Source organism: Platalea leucorodia (genome assembly GCF_965183815.1).
Source record: "Platalea leucorodia genome assembly, chromosome: 1".
In the NCBI taxonomy this organism is placed as follows: Eukaryota; Metazoa; Chordata; class Aves; order Pelecaniformes; family Threskiornithidae; genus Platalea; species Platalea leucorodia.
In genome coordinates this window covers 35,370,479-35,387,259 of record NC_138823.1, presented here as the reverse complement: position 1 = coordinate 35,387,259, position 16,781 = coordinate 35,370,479, and the positions used below count along the sequence as shown (strand labels likewise).

The 16,781-nt window shown below is 36.0% G+C and overlaps 1 protein-coding gene across 1 annotated transcript in view; it reads right to left on the bottom strand.

Annotated features, from left to right (window-relative positions):
* Positions 1 to 527: 527 nt before the first annotated feature.
* UBE2W (ubiquitin conjugating enzyme E2 W) overlaps positions 528 to 16,781 on the bottom strand; it is a 42,898-nt gene continuing 26,644 nt past the window's right edge. The window contains exon 6 of the mRNA XM_082308703.1: positions 528 to 13,302. Within this exon, the coding sequence (XP_082164829.1) occupies positions 13,289 to 13,302 (14 nt within the window). The 3' untranslated portion in view covers positions 528 to 13,288. The remainder of the gene's footprint in view (positions 13,303 to 16,781) is intronic.

Sequence of the window (16,781 nt, the reverse complement as noted above, 5' to 3'; positions counted from 1 at the left end):
AAGCTGACTTGCAAAAATAAAAATATTTTAATTTTTACTGATATTAGAATTATAATTTTTTTTTTAAAAGTCATTAAGAAATGAGTTTCCACCCCTCAATACACACTGGTGCAACAAAACAAACCAACCAACCAAACAAAAATCCCCAAAGAAAATGCAGTGATGTATTTAACAAGGAGGAGATTGACAGAACCACAGAAGCAGCAGCCTGTTTTTAATCAATACATTAGAAACAGAAAAATTGGTTGGAAAAGACATCTGAAGGTCATCTGCTCCACCACCCTCCCTGCCCCCTCAAAGCAGGACCAACTTTAAAGCTGGATCTGACTTTGGAGTTAGCAGGTTGCTCAGTTTAGTTCTGAAAATCTCGAAAGGATGGAGACTTTACAACCTCTTCCAGCAATCTGTTCCCGGGTTTGATAAAGTTTGTTTTTAGCTGTACTTTTAAAATATATATTAAAGAACTTAGATAATACTTCGATACTAAAGTTGAAAGAGTAATTAAGCTAATACAGAGAGCTCATAATATACCAATTGGAAGTAGATAACACGTTGTTTATATTAGTCATAGTCATTCAACTAAATGAAAGCCTCTAATAGTTTAATACCAGAAGAATGGGTCACTTGATTATTTTAATAATATTTTTCCGATAACTAAAAGCTATTAGAAAAGCAAAAGACAGGAGATTAGGATTATATTTGAGTAAAGACCAATATTATTAATAAACCTAAGTCTAATCAGGCAGCTGCTCTCCCCAATTACAGGTGCAGAACCGCAACTATGAAAGATTTTTGACTACAACGCCTATCATACAAGTGACTAAAACAATTTATCACCTTATGTAGTACATAGAATGAGACACATGAACAAACCAAGATACAATAAACTTATGAGTAAATACTACACAGAGTTTTCTCAGGTAGTGGAAACCATTTATTCTTTAAGCTTCAGCGAAGACTCACAACACCAAACTTGAGCAACTCACATAACACAGTATCTTTCATGATTCATGTCTAAAATGAGAGTTCCCTAAATCAGATGAATCACACAATCACTTCAAGAATCTAAACGAAGTGAACTAGAACTTGTGCTTGTCAGCATATATTCAACTTTTTCCATCATTTCCAATTACTGTTAGTACTAAGGACATTGTGCAACCTTTAGGTCCTCATCTCCTTTAGCAAGCATTGTTTTTTTAGAACACATCAAAGTGAATCCAACCAAACCAATGTGCTGATTTTGCAAATACAAGCTTACATCTAGGTCTCTTGTCATCAAGGTATCAAAGCCAGTTCTTCATTTGCTGGCCCACTGACCCAAATTCAGATCGCTTTGCAGGTAGAATTGTATTTCCCTGTAATTATTTGCTCCCATTGCTCTCATACATCTGTCCTAGAAATAGTAAAGCCTTGTCTAAATAAAAGATTTATCCTTTTAATAATGCTAGTGAAATTTAAAAATCATACTGGTAAATTATTTTATAGTATATAGCAGGAGTTGTATTACACATTCAGAAAACTTGACATTATTCATTATCCTAGTTCATGTATTCAAAACTGCACAAAAGCTAAGTCTCTAGTTTTCATTTGTACATTTAATTTGTTTTGGGGTATAATGACATGACTGGTTGTATGTCAGCTATTTCCATCATTTTCCATTTATTTTCACCACAAGGAACTCTAAGAACTTTCTGTGTAGTCATCTGCTTCCTACAACTACAGAAACCACAATTATGCATATTTATGCCTATCTAGTTAGAATGCATAGTAACTGTATAAACTTGTGTGTGTATATGCACAGTTAGTTAATACACACAAGCTCTTAATCTATGCTGAATGCAGGGAACTTCTCATTTCCTATGTGTTTTCCAGATTTAGAAAAACCTAGGTTTGGATTACTCCTGTAAAACACAGATCACAGAATTTTAGAAGAAAACCCAGACAATTCATGTTAATCAGGGCTTCAAATGGCTTCAGGCAATGAAGACAAATGTAACTAGAGTTCAATGAATTAGCTAGAAGAATACCAAAACTACCAACCTGAAGATCATGGCGTATCGGTTTTCCATTACAAAACACACAGTCAGACATTTCGGAATCGCCCACTTCTGCATTACTGGGCTTTGCTACTTCATGAGAATACATTGGCTTTGCTCAGGAGAGAAGTACGGGAAAGCCAAAGTGTAATTACAGGCCAAAGAAGCAATAGATTCTACAGGATTAAATTCCTGTTTACAAGTCTGGGTTGTTTTGTGTGTGTTTTGTTTTTTTCTTTTGTTGTTGTTGTTGGTTTGGGATTTGCTTTACTGATGGCATTCTGACTACATAAAAAGGCCTTCAAACAAGTCCAAACTGCTATTTTCATTGACAGTGTTGTACGAGAGCATCACGTCCACCTTGAAGTGCTCTGGATTCTCACTGCAAGCACAGATCACAGCAGCACACTTCAAACACAACCGGAGCTGCACCAGTAACAGCACCCGTCTGTCTGTACATCAGCGTCAATACTAGGTACATTTATTGGCATAGTCGAGCTGGTGAGAGATTGTATCTAATCATACCTATTGACACCTTTACAAGTAGCAGACTGTAGCGGACGAGGTCACAGAGAAAGCAGGGAACAGGCCTTTTAAATCCTGAAGAAAGTTGAGGTCAGTGTTGGACATGAAAACTAAATATTTCACTCATCGCCAAACACAATTCTTGTACTGGCATTAAATTTACCTGATATAGTTAAGTAGATATAAAAGGGCACAACTAGTCTGGAGAGAATTGAACCCGTAGAAAGGTGCTTTCCATTCTGCATAGCTCGTTTGCTTTTCTACCTGCCTACATAAATTACACTGCTACAAAATGTGTTGCGTACTTCACTGACAATCGTAGTTGTCCTGGTGTGGTATGGAATATAAAGCAAACAAAGCCTAACCCTCCTAAAATACTCCTTTTATTGCAGGACAGTGGAAACACTCTGCAACAAGTTGAAAAGGACTTGAATTTCTACCGCTTTGTAGAAGTAAACAAATTACTTAAGGCAACTAGGCAAGATTATAAAATTATACAGTAAGTTAAACCTATATTAAATTAAGTTTTAAAATTATTATTCTCTTGGAACAAGGACTATCTTAGTCATACATGGAGTCAAACAGTAAGCAGAAAAGAGACAGAAATTCTCTGTGCACAGCATTATGCAGGCTCTTCATACAGGAAAAGGCTGGTTTTCCCCCGCTCAGAAAAAAAGCAAGCTTCAGAAGTTACTAGTATTGTAAACATGAATCGGTAATGACATAAAGGGTTTATCATAGTCAATGGGAACAACACTAAAGCATTGCCTGCATGTGCTTATAAGCATAGAATCTCATGAATGGAAACCCTAAAAGCAAGGACAACCAGCAGCACTGTCACTCAAACAATGTTTGTTTTTAGAGGATTACTGATGCCTTCAACTTCCATTAATACTCTTTCCTGCCAGCATCCACTAGCTTCAGACTGTTTGCCCAATTTTTTAAGTGACAGCTCTCAGAACTAGGTACGTGCTACTTTTAGGGCTGGCAGCAACATGTGAAGTATTACCGAGTAAACAGGAGGTATCACATCAGCTGAAAATACGGAATCTACGCATCTATACTTACACCAAATGCAATTTAACCACTCAGTTTCACCTACAACGTAGCCATTTCTAGGTGAGCTTAACATGCAAGAAGTTTGCTGTACATTATGTATGTTATAGCCACTAATGTTGTAACTTTTCCACAGGACAACAGTGAATTAATAGTATAACAATGTATTTTGAAAGAGACATGAATCATATTTATGTTAGATTAAGTTGATTAAAGCTGTTTGGCTTCAGAGCATTTGACAATCCCGTCAAAGTTAAGTCTCCAACCCTTAGTAGAAGTTTCTGGGGGACTGCTAATAAAACTATAAATTACTGGCAGTAATGAAGCACAAATTGTCATGTATGGAATCCAACAAAAATACCTGGACTAAATTCTATTGCTATATAAAGGAGTAATACAATTGACAGTAAATTTTGCAGCAGTTCAAACTTTACAATTTTTTTAAAATGAGCAGTCAGCACAACATCTCCCATTAATAACAATTTAAAAAAAAAAAAATCTTACCCTACATTGTCATCAGATCATCAGTTTACAATTATGTGCTAGCTGTGCCAGGGCAACAGTAGTTTGGGGGTTATAGGAGTTCTAAAATATTTTGAGAATTGACACAAATGCATTAATTGGATGTTTCTGCTAAAATGCTGCTGTATAGCACTTAACTGAGCCAGATCTTTCCCACCCATCCAATAATTTACCAAAAGCATTAGTTTTGTGATGACTGAATGTTGCTGAATTTGACAATTTAAGCGAGAGCAAACCCCCACATAATTTCAGAAGTTCAGTCTTCGTTTAACGAGAGAATGGCACCAATCTACTACTGAACAGCAATTAAAAATGCTCAAAAAGGGAACATCTATGACAGATATGTACATTTTTCAATTTCTCTGAAATTTTAAACAAGTGCAGTGCCCACATGCCTTCACAGAAGTTAGCGAAACATCCCCATGTCTGAAAATGTTTTGATCCTTCAAAGCCATATTAAGACAAAACATAAGCAATCTACAAGGCACTGCATCTTTACAGATAGATGAAAACCATCCCAAGATTTTCAAATCAGTTCCTCACTACACCTACAGTTCACTATGGAACTCAATATATTATTATTTTATATATACTTTTGACAAAAGAAAAAAAATAAACAGAAAAAACACCCTAGATAATAAAATCCAAATTTGGAGGGAGGCAGCCTGTAAGTTTCTACTTCAAGATACAAGCTAGGAAATTCTCACTTCCTTTTCTCCAGATTATTTTTAAAGCATTATCTTTACTTTTAAGAAAACAAAGAATGAAAATGTAGAAGTTGATGGTAACCTGCACTTTTAAATGAAAAGCTATAAATAAGGTCCTTGTACCAAGGAAGGTAAAATACAAGATACATATCAAGATGGATATACACTAAAATCAACCCAGGTTAATGCATGGCCTACGCAAGATTTATTAACCATCTTTAGTATATTAAACTAAACATAAAACTACTGTGGAGACCAAAACCAAGAAATTAAGCTCTATGACAGAAAGAAGCAGTGTTCTGGTGCAGACCATGCAGCAGGACTCCTTTCCAGAGGCCAAATACTGCAATAATACTTTGCAAATACAAGAAAGAAAGAATTAAATAAATGCTTTATCTTGTGACAAACTCAGTGACAAACAGTGACAGTACCCTCTACTCAAAATCAAGCAAGGTACACAATAGCTGCCTTGAAATGCATAGAAAACCATCTCACCACAAAACACTATGGAATCTGCTTATGCAAAGTTCACCACAAATTTTCCAATTAGATCTTTGGTTTACTCCAGAGAAGCCAGAGACATTGAATGTGAGGTGCAGGGATGCTCCAGACTGGGCTGGCTGGCAGCAGACAACTCTTGTCATACTTACCCAGGTACATCCAATACTGGAGAAAAAGTTTAGATGGATTTACATTTCAGAAATCATTCAGGAAGACCTAAGCCTTACTATGTTGCATGCTACAGTCACTAACGTAAGGAAATTTGCCTTCTGGATGAAATGCCCATTCATATCAACATCCAAATGGTAAACCTTCATAATCTTCACTTACAAGTGTTGCACAGAAATGAGTCAAAAAAAACCCAAAACAAACCAGCATTACAAAATAGCTGATGGGGAAAGTATAGAAGTAGATGACATATTTAGATGAGCGTAAGAACTGTTCAGAGAAGTTTTTATGGAACAGAATCACAAGCTTTTCTACATAGCATTCCCAAGTAGTACCTGAGATACCAGGAAGACATGAGTAATGTCCAGATATGATTTAGTCTATTCCTACAGACTAAAGAAAGGAAGCTGACAGAAGGAACTTTCAGAATTACAAAGAGACATAGCAAAGTGCCATACCAGGTCTATTTTTCACCTGCAAAACTTCAGAATCTGTCGTCAGGCATAGAATGAAGTCTACTTGGCTCAGTTTACTAGGATTTCTGGAAAAATTATTGCAAAGGAAGAAAGAAACCTACTACCCCAGTTCATGGAGAGGGCTATCCGTCCTCTGAGTTGTAAAGTTTGATTGGACCAGTGCTTTTTCTTAGTATAGCATATCCCAACAAACTCTGATACTGGTTTTCATACAGGACTTTGATCCTTCAGTTGCATCATGACCATAGTTGCATTGCACTTGCCCTCTCCCACTTTTGAAGAGCTTTGTAACATAAGAATTACAGCTTGCTGCAATTACTGATGTCCTTAAAAAAAAACAACAAAAAAACAAAAAAAAAAACCCCAAAAAACAACCAACCAACCAACAATACCCCACAGCACCAGCCACCAGTTCTCTGAGAATCTTCAGAAATCTATTGAACTTAACCTTCAAGAACTGGTTGTTCCCCCTCTCATTGCTCCCTCTCCCCCCGACTTTGTGAGCATAGCTTATCTCCATAGGCATCCTCATCGTGTTAGTCAACACAATTTGCAGCAGCATTTGGAAGATCATTCCCAACACAGGATTGTCTGGACTATTACTTTTTTAAGGAAGCTGAAGTCACCTGTTACTCCAGCGTGATGCTGAAGACAGAAATTACTGCTTGGGGCGTATGATAATGCACAGATACATGAGAGAGGAAAAAAGAGTCAGTCTAAAACTCAGTGTGATACAAAACACATTGGTGCAAGGTGATACCCTCAATTTCTTTTTTCCCCGTAAACTCAAATCCTTATGCAAATCAAGACTTCAGGCTCAACAGACTCCAAATCATCTGGAGATTGGGTGTTTTATCAGTCTTTGTGACTTGTTTACTTAGTGATGTATACTTCCTATACTGCTACTTTCAGAGTACTAACTTCAAGAAATTGTCTACACCCAATAAAGGTGTACGTTATTTTGTGCATGTGAAATATAGCTACCGATGTTTTCTGTAGACATATGGACAGTTTAGAGAACAAGAGAGAGTCAAGAGCTATTCACCCTTCGTCACCAGTCAGAATGACAGCTGTCACACGCTCTTTACTGATCCAGTACAAATAATAAACTGAGATCAAAACCATCAGATTTCAACCATCTTTTGAACAAGACCTTCAGAGGAAAGGGTGAGACAAGGAACAGTGTGGTTTTGTCCTGAAAACCTCCTATCACAGTGCAAGAGTCCTGTTCTTCAAGCATACAATAGGCTAATGAGATCTGTACCCGAGACTTCTGTCTCAAGTGTTTTCTGTATTAGAAGATGACTGTACCACATTTAGCTTTCTATCTAATCTCAAGAACATTTGATTTGTAACATAATAATTGCCTTCCTTTTGGAAAATAACTGGGCATTTTCTGAGCAGCTTCACTGAATCTGTAACTCTATATTTGATTAAGGTTTGACAATGTTGGTCTGACAAAAACTTAACCAAAAATATCCATACAGAGCAATGCTAGCAGCCTTGATATTTTGAAAAAACAAAACCCAAAAAGCCAACGAAAAAAAATCCTAGGCACAGAAACTCAAGGCATCTAAATGGAGAGGTAATAGATCACTCAAAGGCTTTGGAACAACTTCAGAATTTTTACTAGAAGAGAGAGTTACAACAGATAGGAGAATCCCCTGCCATAGATTGTCATGGGCACTCCAGATCTCCAGCTCTCAGGCTTCTCATAGCACGTAACTCAGCTTCTGCATAAAACAAGGTTTCTATACTTTACATTATGCAGAAAAGTCTGAAGATATGAATCAGGTTTCAGCCATCACCTCCCAAACCCCCGTTGCACAATCTTCTCCATTTCTTGCACTAGCTCTGAAACTTGATTATGCAGCAAGCTGATTCAATTTGCTAATTGAGAAGATTTTCACATTTTCTTCTCAAGTCAGTTTCCTACTGGTTTAACATGCTGAATCATCTCAGTGCACACTCAGACAATAAAGCTAGATGCAAGGTACCAATATGAATCACGAGGCTGGAACAGAAGGAGGAGGCGTACAAATTCCTCCTTTTCAGTGGCAGTAAACTAAGAGAAGACACTGAATAGCAGGAACCCGGCTTGACTTTTTCTCTAAGGATAAAATGCCCTGGAGAACTGCATTAGCACCGTCCAGATAGTACTGTAGTCCTGGGAAGACAAAGGGCCCCGAATGTTCATCTGGAAAGATTTAACCCTGACCTACTTGGCAGAAAGCACTCCGAAGGGCTCCAAGAGAATAGGTTCCTACCTGCTGAAGACAAGACAGAAGTTTTAAGGTCTTATAACGGAGATTTTAAATACCAAAAGACAGACCAGCATGAAGGAAGCAACTGTGGTCAGTGTTACAGGATTCCAGATTGCAACATCTTTCTTTGAGGTTCTTTCATTATGGTTTTCAGTTCTTCATCGAATTCCTGTTCCAGAAAAGTAGAGTCTCTTGTAAGCAGCTCTTTCACAAGCAGAAGTCAAGACAAAAATGACACTTCAAAAGACAAAGTTACACTTGCAGATAGCATGTATGTAAACTGAAGGGGGTTAAATACAATCTAATCTACTATTACTGACACACACCTTAAGAACTCCTATGGAGTATTATACTAAAAAGACTGTGGACAGAGTCTTATAAATCTGATGTCTACACTGATATCATACACTGCATGATCAATTGATTTTGCATTTAGTTTTTGCTTTTTAAATACAAAATAATTATCTGAATGAAATCCACACAGGTTTCTAAGGAAGCCACTTCAAGACAGCAATTACTTTGGAACCACAAAGTTTGTGAAAATGCTCTTGCTTTGTAATTTAAAAAAATCTTCACTTTAAGTAGCTCCACAGAGTATTTCTTAAGTTGAATCAACTGCTCAAAACCCCTCAAACACTACTTTAAAAAGTACTTAGGGTCTGGACAAAAAAAAAAAAATATGGCAAGTGAGCAGAACATCCTGTATTGTTATTATCAGTAAAATGAAATAAAAATTATTTCTGAATTATATTTTAATACAGTAAAAGAAGGCTCATGATATTTCTACTCTTCCAATGTTATTAAGGTATTTCAAAGCCTGATGGTTTGGAAAGTTCGTAGAAGTCCTTTCGAAGACTTTTGTGTTCCTATTGCTTCCACATTAGGCCAACAAGTACCTGCACACAAAGCAAATCCCAAGTCTCTCTTCCCACCCTGCTGTGTAGCTGCAGCTGAAGATGGAATATCACTAATGCAGCTTAATTCCCCTTATCCAGTTCAACACTCAACTGTTCAGGTACCACTGCTTATGAGCGCAAATCCAAACTGGATTGAGTGATTTAGATTAGAAGTAACTGGTTTTAAAAGCAAGTTTGTTCAAACCTATTTTTTTAGAATGATCAGGACTTGTGAGTGTGCAAGCTGAATTGCTCTACCAGAGGAGAGAAAAACTACATCAGCCTCCCCCCAACAAAGCTGGAAATTATACTGCTGCACTATCACAAAGCTTTTAATATCAACAGGACAACTTCTAAGAAACATGAGTGCCACAGGTGGTTTTTTTCACCTCTGTTTTTAAAACATCATTCATTTTAATAAATATTTACATATACAAAAAAAAAAGCACCGAGAACAGGACTGGAAAGTCTTATTATCAATTATATTTAAAACCTTTCCTGAAAGACATTTCTGTAATCTGTTCTTTAAAATTTAATTATTGACATCGGAATTTTATGGTCTCCTTAGACCGTACCTTAGATGTGAACTACATTTTGTCCGACTTTCAAATAAAGTAATAACTAAAAATCAAACATCCAGAACAGTACTCATAACATATATGAATTAAAAAACTTAATTTTTCACAAAAATATTTTTTTTTAGGTATGAAGAAAGTGCCTTGCTTTTTCCCAAAACAGAAGCCATCATCTCTTGAATAAAAAATTGTACAAAAGTGAAAGCAATTACTGATATGAGGCATCAGAAGTTTCATTTAACAGTCCTGACATATGCTAACAAAGTAACAGAAACTCTCGTCCCACAACTGCAAGCAAACAAAAATCCTGGATCTGAAACTCCTCATTCAATATTTGAAGTGTTTGTCAAATAGCAAAGATCCATGATAAGGAACTATTTGATCATCTATGAGAAATGAAAGCACTACATCTTAGTGATTTTTTTTTTTTTTTTTTTAAAGAAACTATTTCCTTCAGCTGTTACAACAGACACCCTCTGGAGAAAAGAGGAAACACCTCAATAATATCCAAATTCCTCTCTTGATATCCATCACAGCATTTTGGAATTCCTGACAGCTTTGTCTCAAGAGTAGCTGACTGCAAGGAACAGTGCTTCTGCACTCCACCATGAAAAGGTCCACACGTATTTCCATTCAAGGGTAGTAATCTATTTTAAAACAAGAATTTATTGTGCTGTAGTATAAAGACACTAAACACGAAACAAAGTGTTTAACAACATGAACATTGACACAAAATAAAAGCAAGATCATTTCAAGCCAATTCCGTAACCATTTCATGTGAGAAATTCCAAGTGAAAGTTACATACACAGGCTCACCCTATGGGAAGGATGGCACCACCTTCATCTAATTCAAGCCCTATTTCAGGACATCATAGCATTGTCAGAATAGTTGCATTATTTTGAGGGCTTGAGTGGTATATAGACTTTGTCTTGGCCCTCTGTATATAGGTGATCCTACCCACAGATCTACAAGAGAATCAATGCAGGCATTTCTACTGTAAACTAAAAGACCTGAGGTACATTCTCTTCTAATCTACCTTGCATCTTTTTGATCTAAGTATATTATAGGGGGGGGGGGGGGGGTATTAAAGAGCAGCATAAATTTGGTTATTTAACTTCATTGTAGTCCATGTGATAGCACAGGTCGATAAAACGCATAATACTTTGCACTACAATGTACATCTTCAACAAAATACACACAGTATGTCATAAAGCTTCTCTGAAACCATGTATTGTAGTATGGCAAGCCACCATATGAAAAGATACATGAATCTGAGAAGATGCACTCGAACCATTTCTTCAGAGACATTACCTTGTGTCACAATAAGGTCTCTTTCCGGTGGACTATTTGATAGGATCCATTATGTGAACCATTCATACATGAATTTCTCAAAGATGCGTCAATGCTTTCAATCAATAGAGCAGTTAACATGAATATACAGATTAAATATCAGATTACTGCTCTTTCATATGAACCATTTCCAAAAATAACCAGTTTGATCACCTCACAACAATAAAATTTTGCTAAACAAAAAGTTAGGAACAGAACTATTTCATTTGCTTTAAATGATTATTTTTGGCTCTTAAAAGAAATTGAATTCTATGTTTTAAAGGCTCATTGTGAAAATATATACACACATCAAATTTATATCCAAAGCTAGATTTTACCATTGAGTTTTAAAGGCCAAGAGATATTTTCAATACAGTAGAAAAAATAGCAGTTCCTGAAGTATATTGTAGCCTCACTTCACTGGCAATATCCTAATTCAGCTGCTGTACAAAACACTTCTCTGAAGCAAATCCATCTGAACTCTAGCCACCCTGAGTTAAGCATCTATACTTTTTAAAAATGTTTTAAACATTAGGTAACAGAGAAGTATGTACAAGGCTATAAAACTTGTCAATTATCATACAGCAGTAGGGAAACAAACAAACAAAAAAATCAGTATTTTCAGCCAATTTTCCATTTGTTATTTTAGTTATTCATTCTGGGTTGGGGTTTGGTTGTTTTTTTTTTTTTTTGCTTTTGTTTGTTTTTAAATCAAGTAGTTACCTGATTTAGACATTCATGCATTAATCACTGGATTTTTTTTTTTTTTTTGAGTGCAACAATAAGGCAACAGTAAAAAAAAGTTATAGAAATTTTGCATATGTGTAAAGGTATTAAGTTTATAAAAGTGCTTCCTAAAAAGACAACCTAATTGCAGTATCAAAATATTACAGAGTGGTGAGAACAACTATCTATTATTTCAATAAATGTTGCTCCATAGAAAAATGTCAATCTGATTTTAGGCTTCTTCCCCTTTTTTGGTGAAGTAAAAGCCTGGAAAAAAATTGGTATGGCTGCGTGGGACAAGCAAGTTAAGAAAATATACTTTAGTCTAAACTTAAATAAGAAGGTCCACACTTTTTTGTCAAAACATTAAGCCTCTGTCAAAAATGTATTTTTTTTCTTTTTATAGTACAGGATTAAAAGACAAGATGATGCTTACAAGATAAAGAAATAATTTACATGAAAATATCTTCTGACAAAGCTTTTCAATCAAAATATTGTTTTGTAACATTCAAACATGACATACAACAACAAAAGAAACAGTGAATGCAAACAAAAGATGTTATATGGATTGCTTTCAAACACATAAATAAATGAAATATTGGTGTAGGCAGTAGGGCTCATGCTGATGGCTAGCAGGAAATAACAGTGTGCAATCTATTTGGAAAAAGCTCTAAAGTACAAATTACAAGCCCAATTACGGACTGCAGCAAATTCAGTTATATCACTGCCATCCTCTCCTATCTCCAAAATAAATTCTTGATTAAATCACTCATACCCTAAATTACTCATACCTTTGCTTCAGAGATATGAATAACTATATACAAAAAGTAGTTTTATTTCACCATAGGGATAACATTGTACCTCTCTGCCAATGTCACTTGAAAAACCTTCCATGTCAAAACAATTTGACAGCAGATAAACAATTTAATAAATATGCAATGATCTTATTACAGTCCTTCAGCTAAGCATGTTAACTCATGCTGCTAGTTTTGTGATCACAGTGCATAGAATCCAAATATAAAAGAATGGGGTGGCTTTTAAGGTAATGGTCGATCCCTTGCTTATAATCCAAATATATCCGAAACTTTCGTAAGCTCTGTCATGCATCAATCTTTTTTGTGGCAGGAGCAAAACCTTTCCCTGGTACAATGTCCATTGCCGGCAATGGATGCACCAAAACCGTCAAGGAGCTCAGTGTTATTGCACAATATATGAAGACCTGGAATTCTTCCAAAAGCTTAAAATAAAAATAATGGAATTATTCTGACATTTCTGGACACCTGCATTAATACTGTATGACTAATAAAAGCATGTCAGTTGCATGGACTGAACCAGCGATCAACATGCGCCCAGAATGCACACTAGTAAAAATGCAGTCAAAGGAAGTAGTCTTCATTGCCTATAGGTCACTTCCAGTCAAAGGTTAAAGTTCAAAGACTGAATGATCAAAGTGCTCATTTTCTCAGTAGGACTATCTTCTGCTACGAGGATCACAAAATGGTGGCATCAACATGTGTCATCTTTAAAATAAAAGAAGAGTATTTATGGAAAACATATAAACATTCTAAGTCCAAATTAGCAAGGTGCTGTACGCAGAAACAATTCCTAGCATAGACAGTAACATGCAGTGGAACTACACCGATTGAATAATTCTGCTGTTTTGTTCAATAATGACTCAGGAAAAAAAAGAAGAGAATATCAAACATAAAACTTCCAAAATACACATACACCCCCCAGCATATTACTATTAGCAAATATTCCATTAAAAGGACAGTAATTTCCACATTTGATATTTAGAAAGCCACTCATTAGGAAAATTAAAAACCAAATATGCTTCACATTTTGCCCCCCTAAAATTCCAGCAGGTCCACATCAGTTATCGCATTAAGAAACCCTTTTATAAGGAACACATAAGAGCTGGCAGAATGGGCCTCTCTTGATGAGCATTCTCAACCCTTTATACATATACATATATATATTCATTTATTTCTCAAGAATCAACACGAACTATAGCTAACAGAATTATGCAAAAGTAATAGGCTACAGCTGTAATCCTAAAAATCTTAAACATTAAAATAACTTACTTTCACTAAATGTTATATACCATAATTGGACAGAACATACTACAAAAAGAAGTGTTCTATGCCAGTCTTTTCTGCATTATGCTCAATATTAAAGTAAATATTTGTCTGTGAAAGGTCTCCCTTTTAAACTTTCTCTTCCACACATCGACCTGTAGTGTATTTGCATCTGGTAACAGTAAATATTAAGCTTGTTAACAGAAAGCAAACTTACTGGCTGGTTATTTTTAATGCACTTACTTGTAACCTTGTATGCCTAGAAAAGGTAGCCCCATAAACAGTATTTCCACTGTTTACAGATTTAGTATGTACAAAGTAGCAATGAACAATTCTACATTCTCACTGGAAAACAGTATGTCATCAGTGCTATTACATGTAAAAAGCCTCTTAATTTTCATGGGGGGCAAAGAACAAAAAACTGTACATGTAAAAAAGACTGGACAAGGATGCAAAAGAGATATAAGGGGTATTTAAACTGTATACTAAATGTTTAGGCCAAATACCAGAGAAAACACTTTGTAATTAAAAAAACCCCAAAAACCACAAAACAAAAACAGTAAGGAGGTGCTGGTTGAAAACAAACACCATTGCCCTCTTTTTTCACAAAAATCAACCTCCTGACAACACCAAAACCAGGCAGCAGCTTTATGAAACCAATTTCAGCCTGGATGCCCAAGAAAACTGTATCTGGAAGATCCTCCTGTCTTTAACACAGCATGATCAACCCTCAGATTGAAATTCAGCACGGAATTCAATGTACAGTTGAAGGCGGCATTGGGTAGGGCAGACAATCTAGAAATATTTTTAGTTATCAAAGATCACGAGTTGTGAAACAGGGCTTGCGAGGACATCAGTCTGTAGCAAACAAGGCTCTGTAACTCTGCTTATGGACTAAGTTGCTTGGTTGGGGCAGGGATGAAATGAGAGATTAAAAACTGTAATAAACTAAATGCACAGAGACACACATGTCAGAATATATCTCAAAGTGTCACTTTATCCCTCTGTGTTCATATTGGCTTGCTTTACATCCAACTCCCAATCATGCACTACTTGCTCCCAGCTAAATAAATTCCAGGCACCTACTGGAAAAAAAAAATTCCTTCGAAGGCATATGTTTAAAGTGATGACAGTCTCCCTTGCTCCTCGTCAAAACACAGGGATTCAATTTCACATTAAAGCTAAGCCAGTCCAATGGACAATTTTTTGTCCAATGGACGTTAGGCGTGTTTTATTTTTTAATATAAGAATTTAATGGGGGGGGAAAACCCAATGAACTTTTAATCATGACTTCCTTTGTAATTAGTACTTAGAAAGGAAGTTAAAAACCAAATGAAAATATAATGAAGCAAACCAGAATGAGTTATTTACATGAACCGACTTGCTTTCTCTTGCCTCAGGTTTGTTTTTAGGTTGCTCTGAATTTGGGAAGGGTAAGGTTTTCTGACTTTCAGAAAACAGCCATTGTGTAGTTACTTTGAAGTAATTAAATTACTTGTTCTGTGGACTATAAGCAGCTTGATGGTTTTGAGCCACAATTATATAGCAACTTTCAGAGTCAGATAACCCACATTTCTTTTCATCCTCATTTGGTGTTTTGCGTAACTCAAATTGAATTTTATGAATAAGAAATCAAAGTAGCATCTGCAGAATGTTCTCCTTGATAGACTTCAATCCTGAATCAAAACGAGACTGTAGTACAAATTCCAAGTAGACAGAACATATTTTAATCACAAGATAAAGCCAATAAATGAAACTTTACTTCTGTCTCTTCAAAAATAACTATCAAGTGAAAATAAAAATACTTAATAAAAACTCTCCAAAAATTGCCAATAAAGAGAAAGCAAAACTAGAAATGGGGAAGCATCAAACACATTACAAGAGTACGAAAACAGAAAGGGAAGAGAAAGTGACTACTGAATAATCTGGTGAAGACGAAAAACTCAGCCTTGTGGGCGATAGGATTATTGTTCTTGGAGTCAATTTTAAAAACAACATAATGTAAAACCACATGATAAACAGTCCTGAGTTTCTTAAATACCTCTTAATCCCATGACATACAGCACTCCTCTTACTGTAATTGCAGTCATCTTGTTTTAGAGATACTATTAGAGTATTATGAGAAACAGAGTTTCATTCTGTTACATTACCATATATCAAAGACCCATGGGTCTCAGCAAGTATTATGAAACTCAAGTTTTTATTGTTAAAGGCATCCATGGGCTTTTAAGAATCTAAGGGTGAAGGCTTTGGCATTTGCCTCTCCAGTCATTAACTCCCACTGTCTCAAAATACCTGGTCTCATTTCACCTACAGGACAGAACACAGAACATGTCCTGGGGTGGGGAGGCAGTGAAAAACAGATGATGTCTTATGATGGAGCCTTCAGTGAAACGTAGTGATGGGATCAACTCCTCCTGCACCACCCTAGCATACCGTACTACCTGCTCTAACACATCCCTTCCCAAAATACATGGGCTTCTGATAACCACCATTTGTACAGTATTTTCCTAGGGAAAGCAAAGAAAGTATTGGCCAACAAGAGAGGAGAGAAGAAAAGGATAGCTCATCTCTACCCCCTCCTTCTTTCTTCCCTCACCAATGGAGTGGATAAGAAAAGCACATACAGCCAACCCCAGCTCTGGGAAGAGCATGACAAACGTTGAGGCAGAAGAAAGAAACCACACAGTAAAAAGTCAGATAGAGAAGACATAGAAAGAAAAGAAAAAAGAAAAACAAAAACAAAAAAAAAACCAAAAAACAAACCAAAACAACACAACACTATCACTGCAGGCACTGTAGTACTATATGTAGCAACTTTAGGATGGTATTTTTTATCATGTAGATGTAGAATCTTATTACTATATTATTGACTATTAGTTCTTAAGAGCCTTTAAGTCAGCCAACTGTCCCACATTGGA